Source organism: Crocodylus porosus, unplaced genomic scaffold (genome assembly GCF_001723895.1).
Source record: "Crocodylus porosus isolate Cpor-Errol unplaced genomic scaffold, CroPor_comp1, whole genome shotgun sequence".
NCBI lineage: Eukaryota > Metazoa > Chordata > Crocodylia > Crocodylidae > Crocodylus > Crocodylus porosus.
This window is the reverse complement of record NW_017728949.1, coordinates 70,518,079-70,527,562: the sequence shown is the minus strand read 5'-3', so window position 1 is coordinate 70,527,562 and position 9,484 is coordinate 70,518,079. Positions and strand designations below refer to the sequence as shown.

The 9,484-nt window shown below is 46.1% G+C and overlaps 1 protein-coding gene across 1 annotated transcript in view; it reads left to right on the top strand.

Annotated features, from left to right (window-relative positions):
• The window catches only part of LOC109323076 (von Willebrand factor D and EGF domain-containing protein-like), a 333,209-nt gene that overhangs the window by 124,798 nt on the left and 198,927 nt on the right, over positions 1–9,484 (top strand). The window contains exon 7 of the mRNA XM_019554480.1: positions 3,479–3,614. Within this exon, the coding sequence (XP_019410025.1) occupies positions 3,479–3,614 (136 nt within the window). The remainder of the gene's footprint in view (positions 1–3,478; positions 3,615–9,484) is intronic.

The following is a 9,484-nucleotide window of genomic DNA, read 5'->3' as shown; positions in this document are numbered from 1 at the left end:
TCTGGAACAGTATGCCAGCGGAGGTGGTTCAAGCACCTACATTGAACACCTTCAAGAGTAAATTGGATACTTATCTTGCTGGGATCCTATGACCCCAGCTGACTTCCTGCCCTTTGGGCAGGGGGCTGGACCGATGATCTCCCGAGGTCCCTTCCAGCCCTAATGTCTATGAAATCTATGAAATCTATGACATGACGCATGGGTAAATGGTATGGAAGATTATAGGCAGCTACAATGAGAATCACATTGCAAGAGGTGATATGTTTGGATGAACCACAAACTCAAGATTATCCTGAATGTTGACTGGAATTACTAGCCCTGGTTGCCTATTCAAATTGCAGTTTGGGATGTTATGCCTTCTCTGCCTGGTTTAGTAGCACTTTAGAATAAATGGGAATCCTCTGCCTTGCTTTCATTTGTGGCCCTTATAAATTCCTGGTTGCTTTGGTTAAGTGAATAACGTCGCTGTCATTTTAAAAATATTTTCTACGATTTCTCTGTATTAATCTCAAAGAACGGTCTTTGTACCAAGACAGTGCTATGACATTATCAAGTGCAAAATAAGACCCTTTTAAAGAGAGACTGCCATTATGCTCCAAGATCTAACCCTTGGTAAATATGACAGTCTCTACTGAACCTAGCAGGTGTTGATCTAACAGAACAAAAAAACAGAATTTGACCCAAAGTTTATTATAAAGCACATCAAAATTCTCTATCTATGCCTCCATAGTAAATGTCCTATCGTAGACAGTGATACCCTTATGCATTACGCACTGCTCCACATAGAATACCTCCTAAATGAAAAGCAATGTGCGCATGCAAGCGAAGTAGCCTGGGGGCAGGCTAACTGGCACTGGCATTCAGTTGGATTGATAAGAAACCTAGAGACACTGCAACTTCTGATTTTGGAGGCAGCACATGTGCAGCAGTGCAGAGAACCTGGGGCACTCGTGCCTGGCACTATCAGTTGACCATGTAGACGTGCCCCTAATAATAATGAAAAATATTATCCTGTATAGATTGAATATACAATATGGAAAGCTTTTTTGCTTTTTAGTTTTATATATACATGCATGGTATAAAAGGAAGTGACCCTACCCATTTGTGTGAGCTACCCAGAGTTTAGGTTTGAATGAGCCAAACTAAGAGTGCTGGTCAGTAAAATACGTTTCTATTGGAAAAGGCAAACTTGGTTAAATTACAATGTTCTGTCTGGTTTCCTGACAGCCTGCCTGATGGACTGCTGTAAACTGGGAACCTTGCAGCCTTGGAAACCTTGGATGGAACCAAAGTCTCTCAAGGCATATAGACTCCTCCAACCACAACTGAGTGTCTGGAAGACCTGGGAGCCCCAGGTCAAGCCTAAACTTACAGAGCAACACAGGCTGCCCCTTTCAAGAATTGAGAAATAGGGAATCTAGAAGATCTGGAGATCCATTTCTTAAGAAAACACAAAGTTTCAAAATGTATTTTTCTTATGCACAGGAGATTTTTTTTTTGAACTTTCAGAGTTTCTCAGGGGTCCAGGCTCTGATCAGACCTAACACCATGTTCTTTCTACTACACTTGTTCTTCCTCATAAGCTCAAATGGACAGGGAGGGAATGGAAAAAGCCCAGACCTTTCACTTTGCTTTCCAATGCATAAGCTCATGGAGCTATGCTACTTCACATATGAATCACCAGCAAATTATTGCTCCCTGCTGCAAGGAGAAAGGACAAGAAGAAAACAGTTCAGTAATCTTACCTCGATCCTGGGCAAGCTTTTTGAGAAAATTATTCTGGCACATATCCACAAGGGGCCAACAGAGGAGATCATGCTTAGGGGTAACCAACTCGGGTTCATTAGTGGCAGGTGCTGTCAGACCAACCTGGTGGCCTTCTATGATCAGATCACCAAATCATTAGATGCAGGGTAGCAGTGGACATAGTGGCCTTCCTGGACTTTCGGAAGGCCTTCGACGCTGTCTCTCACCCTGTTCTCATTAAGAAACTGGGGGACTGCGGTGTCGACATCCACGCAGTCAATTGAGTTACCAAGTGGCTGGAGGGCCGCACCCAGAGAGTGGTGTTGGATGGGTCATTTTTGACCTGGAGTGATGTGGGCAGTGGGGTCCCCCAGGGCTTGGTCCTCAGGCCCGCACTGTTCAACATCTTCATCAGTGACTTGGACGAGGGGGTAAAAAGCACCCTGTTCAAATTTGATGATGACACTAAGATGTGGGGGGATGTGGGCACACTAGAAGGGAAGAATAGGCTGCAATAGGACCTAGACAGGTTACAAGGGTGGGCGGAAAAAAATAGGATGGGATTCAACACTGACAAGTGCAAAGTGATGCACCTGGGGAAGAACAACCAGCACCATACCTACAGGTTGGGGAACTCCATTCTTGTCAGTACAGAGGCGGAAAAGGATCTTGGAGTCATCATTGACTCCAAGATGAACATGGGCCGGCAGTGTGGGGAGGCAGTCAGGAAGGCCAACCGCACCTTGTCATGCATCCACAGATGCATCTCGAGCAGGTCCAAGGAGGTGATTCTCCCCCTCTATGCGGCACTGGTCAGGCTGCAGCTAGAGTACTGCATCCAGTTCTGGGCGCCGCACTTCAACAGGGATGTGGACAACATAGAGAGGGTCCAGAGGAGGCCAACGCCAAGAACAAAGGGGCAGCAGGGCAGGCCCTATGAGGAGAGGCTACGGGACCTGAACCTGTTCAGCCTCCACAAGAGAAAGGGGAGATCTAGTGGCCTGTTACAAACTAGTCAGGGGGGATCAGCAGGCACTGAGGAAGTCCCTGTTCCCCTGAGCACAGCCAGGAGTGACCAGGAATAATGGTTACAAGCTGGCTGAGGGTAGATTTAAGCTAGATATCAGAGGCACTACTTCACGGTCATGTCGGCTAGGATCTGGAACCAACTTCCAAGAGAAGTGGTCCTGGCTCCTACCCTGGGGCTCTTTAAGAGGAGGTTAGATGTACACCTTGCTGGGGTCATTTGACCCCAGTACTCTTTCCTGCCATGGCAGGGGGTCGGACTAGACGACCCTAGAAATTATGAAACTATGAATCTAAGCTGCTCCTGGCTCTAGCATACTACTAATACACTTAGGCCATGATAACTGACAATACTTCTCTTAGTACACTGTAATTAGAGCTCTTTTTAAAGAGCGATACTTAAAAAAAACAGATATGCTATCATATCATTTTCAGGATTTGTGAAAGACACTTTTCAGAGTGGAAAATAAGAAACAATTACAGGCTATTGATGACAACTGCAAATATACTCTTAATTACTGAACATGTTTGAAAAAGATTTTTAAGAAATTACCTTTGGACTTTTAGGATGATGCTTATCTTATAAGCAATTATAATAATTTATAAGTGTTTGAAAAGAAACCTCACTTTTTAAATATTAAAAATATAAATTTTCCCTTAATTTATGGCATAATTATCTAAGATTGATAATCTATTTTTTTTCCAGTTTGTACCACAATCATTACAAATTGCAGAGGATGGCAAAGAACATGTTTTGACCATCCTAAGCACCATACCCATCACTTGCCAAGATCAAGGTGGCATCTGTAAAATTACTTTACAACTGAGTACTGAAGATTCTGGTAAGTGTTTTACCTATTACAGTGCGATTATTTTTTGCAACTTAAATCCTAAAATTAATTTAAAGGAAAAATAATACATTTAAATGCTTCTAAGAAGGTGAAAACTAAAAAGCATGTTTTGTGTGAAAGAGAGTAGATGAAAGCACTCAATTTGTCAGTGCATTAAATAATTTTAATAACAAACCTAAACAGTAATTTACTGCGATTCATTAGAAAAATAAATATAAAGAAAAACATTTATTTTAAATTCTGGGAGAATAAAATAGTACTACAAGCTCCTGCATCACGGATAGTTCTTAGCCAAAAGGCATTCATAACAATTTCATCAATCCTATTAATTGTCAATAAGAACCACATCATTAGATTTAGGAATGTATTCTCAGGTTGAGTCTATGACAAAAAAGAATAACCCGCTAAATTTATATTGCTTGTTTTTCTGTAATGTACTGCCACAGCCCCAAGAAGCCCATAGTCTAAAACCTAATTTTTTGAAAGATATAAGCAGGTGAGTAATTTACACACAAGTTGTCCTAAGTAACTTAGCCCTGCTAGTCTGAAGAGTTAGTTAGCTCTGTTAGGGCCTTGTTATGCTCTATACTGTGAACTGCACAAAGACTGATCATCGTTAGTGCTAGCTTGGAGTTTGGAGTAGTCACAGTCTTAGTCTAGAAACCTTGTCTGACTGTACCCCTGTGACTTGAGGCTAAACTGTGAATTCCCAGTAGAGGGCTGTTGAGTCAGGCAGAGGTGTGAGAGATCCTGGGATACTGGAGGACTTCAACTTGGGTGGCACATCTGTGAGGAGTGATCACCCTTAATGGAAAAGAAGCAAAATAAGACATAATCCTGCCTTGAAGTGGTATAACATTGAGACGCATAATGAGTGCGTAAAACCACTTTAAGGTGCTCATGTGTGGACAATCCAGGGGTTAAGAGCTCCAGGAGCTCCCCAAGATTACTGTGTAACACGGCCCTTGGTTTGATATCAGGCAGAAGGCAAGGGAAAGATGTACCTTATAGACTAAAGCTAGAAATAGATGTCACTCAATAATGTCTCTCAATGTGTCCTGGCACAGTTGATCAGCTTCACTGGGCAAAACAGACATCATCCATGGTCTCACCTGTTAATCTTGTGGGACAATGGGTAATATGTTTCCTGTTTCCAGAGATGTGTCCCGAGATTGCCAGAAGCACATCTCTGAAAGTGAGGAAAGCTGAGCAGGTGCTTCCAAGGCTTGACCCTACAGCGGAGTTCCCAAGGCACATAGGGCCAGGCCCCTCAAGCCCCAAGAGTGTCTATCAGGAGCAAATGAAGAGTGCTGGTGTCTCTGGACTGCCCACTGTCTCCTGCTATAAAGCAAATTGGCTTCCATCGTTTAGGCCACATTTAACACAGTCCAGCTGGTGAAGGTTTGTTCTGCAATTTCATGTTCAAGTCAGCTTTTAAGGTTCCCCTGTTTGAAGAAGAGCTACTCTGAGGTCAACATTACCACTGGAGAAAGAACACAGATTATAACACCCAAAGTTCAGTCACATATTTCTCTACCAGTATCACATATGCTATCACCTGCTTACAGTGCCCCTCTTCTGTTTGCATTGGACAGACAGGAAAATCTCTACATGAAAGAACGAGGGGACACCAAACTGACAGCAAGTCCAAAAATACAGAAAAGCCTGTGGCAGTGAACACTTTAACCCTCTTGGGCATCTCATTGCTGACCTCAGAGTAGCTGTTCTTAAACCGCAGAACTTTGAAAGCTGACTTGAACACTTTTAGTCACCTTGCCTTTAAGTGTATAAAGTTGCATAACTTGGTACAGGATTAGGGCCCAAGACATATGACACTTGGGCTGAGAATAGGTGTCACATTTATTCCAGGATACCATCTTTCCTGGGACAAAGTGCAGGCTTACAGACAACCATGGCATAGAAATCAGAGAAAATTAGGGTTGAAAGGGACCCCAGGAGGATACCTAATCTAACCCCCTGCTCAAAGTAGTACCATCCCCAGCTACAGCATCCCGGCCAAGGCTTTGTCTATGCAGGTGTTAAAAACCTCCAAGGATGGAGATTTCACAACCTGTTTAGATAATCTGTTCCAGCACTTTACTATCTTCCTCATGAGCAAGTGTTTCCTAATATCTAACCTAAACTTCTCTTGCTGCAACTTGAGACTGTTGCTCCTTATTCTGTTATCCATACCACTGAGAAAAGTCTGGCTCCAGTCTCTTTGTAAAATCACCCTTCAGTTTGCTGAAGGCTGTTATTAAATCCTCCCTTAGTCTTTTCTCCTCCAGACTAAATAAGCCCGGTTCCCTCAGCCTCTCCTCACAACTCATATGCCCCAGCTTCCCAACCATTTTCATTGCTCTCCACTGGACTCCCTCCAATTTGTCCACATACCTTCCGTAGCTGGGGGGCCCAACTGGACACAATACTCCAGATGTAGCCTCACCAGTGCTGAATAGAGAGGAATAATCATTTCTCTCAATTTGCTGGCAACATCCCTACTAATGCAGCCCAGTATATTATTAGCCTTCTTTGCTACAAGGGCAAACTGTTGGCTCATATTCAGCTTATTGTCCACTTTGACTCCCAGGTCCTTTTCTGCAGACCTGCTGCTTAGCCAGTTGGTCCCCTGACTGTACCAGTGCATGGGGTTGTTTCATCCTAAATGCAGGACTTTGCACTTGTCCTTATTGGACTTCATGAGATTTATTTTGGTCCAATCCTCCAATTTGTCTAGGTTTCTCTGAATCCTAGCCCTACCCTCCAGCATATCTACTACTCCCCCAGCTTGGTGTCATCTGAAAACTTGCTGAGGGTGCACTCTGTCCCATCTTCCAGGTCACTGATGAATAGTTTAGGCAAAACTGACTCCAGACCAGATGCCTGGGGCACTCTACTTGACACCGGCTGTCAACTAGACAAAACCCTTGATTAGTACCTTTTGAGCCCAACAATTCAGCCAGTTTTCTATCCACCTTACAGTCCATTCATCCAACCCACACTTCCTTAGCTGGTTTGTGAGGATGCTGTGGGAGACTATATCAAAAGCCTTTCTAAAATCAAAGTATACCACATCCACTCCTCTTCCTGCATCCACAAAGCCAGTCATCTCATCATAGAAGGCAATTAGGTTGATCAGGCATGACTTGCCTTTGATGAATCCATGCTGACTGTTTCCAATCACCTTTCTGTACAGTAATCCTAGGACTGCATCACTGAATCAATGGCAGAAACATGGCACTGCAGTCAGCCACTCACTAAACCCTGATTGGGAAGGCACTGTACATACACGCCAATTCCAGGATATTATTGTTTAGGGATAAACACAGACACTACTTACCCAGGGACAAATGCAACATCTGTTCCTAGCCTTAGATGTGAAAGGAAGTCATAAAATATTGCAGGGATTGGTTTGTATTCCAAATAATCTGACTTTTGCAGTTCTGGAGTATAAAATAAGGACACTGTATTGTCTGACAACAGTTTCAGAAGTTTTCCCCTATTACAAATATTAAGGACAATAACCTAGTTCTATATTACATTCTATTTCCACAAATGAAAATTGGCACTTTTTTTGTTTAGGGGGAGTTGTTTGCTTTGTTTTGTTTGTTTGTTTGTTTGTTTGTTTTTTAAATAAACAGTCCCTTTTTACTGGCATTTTCTCTTGATTTGTTTCTAAATGAATCTTTCCTTTGGAACGCTGGTGAATTTTCCTAGAAACCATTTTGCAATTTTAAGCTGCAGTTATCTGAAGTGGAAGTGGGGGGCTTCCAGTTCTATCCAAAACTACAGGCTTTTGTTTGTCATTTCTTCACCTAAAAAGCCAAAGCTTTGTCAAAGGATCTGTTGCCCCTAAGGTGCACAGAATCGATGAGGGTTCCCAGCATAATCAAAGAGGGTTGTGTCTGAGGACAGAATCACAGGCTAAGTACAGATAGTCAAAAAGCCTGAGGCAGAATCAATCCAATCTTTGCAGGTTTCTCTCAGCTGTGTAGACTGGACCAATAACAAATGGAAAGCATATTCACTCTTCAGTGAAAGGCAGGCACATGTCTGTACTGGCCCAGGCCAGAAGGTGAGGGGTGCTCGAGCACATCTACCAGCCTGCTGGCCATTGCCCAGCCCAGACAAGGGGACAGAGGGGGGTCATCCTGATTGCCTGCCCAGCACCCCCCCGCCAAAAACCTCCTGCTGTCCTCCCACAGAGCGGAAGGAGTCCCCCATCCCAGTGCTGGCCCTCCTGAGACATGTGTCTGCCATTTGGAGGAGTCCCATATCTCCAGGGGTCTGCCCCCATGCCACCCCAGGCGGGGGTCTGCCCAGCTGTGGGGAGCCTGGGATGGAATGGGGGAAACCTCCTGAGCCACGGGGCTCTCCCCACATGGTCAAATGAACAGTCCAGGGGGGACCCTTCCCCTCACCGGCCTGCAAGTCAGACTCATGTGTTAGGGACAGAAGTTACACGTGAACCAGGTTAAGTGAGCAGACCGGGTTTAAACCTGTGACAGAAAATGCTCTGCTACCCTGGGCTAGGCTGTGCTGTCTGCTCCAGCAGAGCATGGCTGGCCCTGGCCCTGCCCCTCCGCTCTCTAGCTGGAGCAGGGGTGGGGGCATGGCCAGACACTGACCACCTAAGGTGAAGGGGCAGGGAAGAAGTATATCCCCCACCCCCAGCCATTTCTCATTTCTCCACTTGCTGCTCCAGTGGCTGGGCGTGTGGCAGCAGCATAAAGCAAACAGAGAGAGGGGTTTAATTCCCTGCTCCATCCCTGTCCCAGTGGCATGGACCCCAGCTGGGGTAAGCTGGGGTCTGCCTGGCACTCCCTTCTCACTGCTGCAGCAGTAGGGATGGGAGTGTTGGCAAACACTGGCTGCCATGGCCCCCTGAGGCAAAGCGGGCAGGGACGGAGTTTATTCCCTCCCTCCATCTCCAGTGGAGAGTAGCCAGTGTCTGCTAGCCCTGACTGCCACCTCCACCAACTGCTCCCAGTGCAAGACAGGCAGTGGAATAAGCTCCCTCCCTTCCCCCTTTGCCAGACTCTGAAGGGAGGGGCAAATAGGGAGAGCTTGGGGGGCTATGGCCATCCATCTGAGCCCTTATGCCGCAACTTGCCCTGTGCAATCTGTGGCAGCTCTGCCTGCCCTGATCCCACCCACATTGCAGCCCCCACACTGGGAAGAGGCTTGCACACGCAGGACACCATCACAGGGGCTGCTGCCCCATCAGGATCCCTCCCCCTCACCGCTCCAGCGGCAGGGGTGGGGGCATGACCAGAGGCTGGCTGGCATGGCTTCCTTAGGTGAAGGGGCACAGACGGGGTCAATTTCTTCCTTCCCTCCACTGAGACAGGGGGTGAAAGGGGGAATTAAACCCCTATCTCCATTCACTTTATCCTGCCATGGGGACTGGCCACACCCCCGTCACTGGAGCTATGAGGGCAGGGGTGTAAAATGCCCAGCAGGGGCTGCTCCCCTCCCTGCCCTTCCAGACACAACCCAGCTGGGACCTCTGCAGACCAAGGTGGGTGTTTAAACGCCTCCACCATCATATGCAGGATTGCCTTGGCCTGGCCCCATCCCCCCAGCTCTATAGTTTCATAGTTTCTAGGGTCGGAAGGGACCTGAGCAGATCATCTAGTCCGACCCCCTGCCATGGCAGGAAAGAGTACTGGGTTCATCCAACCTCCTCTTAAACACCCCCAGGGTAGGAGCCTGCACCACTTTTCTTGGAAGTTGGTTCCAGACCCTAGCCACCCTGACTGTGAAGTAGCGCCTCCTGATAGCTAGCCTAAACCTACCCTCTGCCAGCTTGTGACCATTATTCCTGGTTACTCCTGGCGGTGCTTGGGGGAACAGGGACT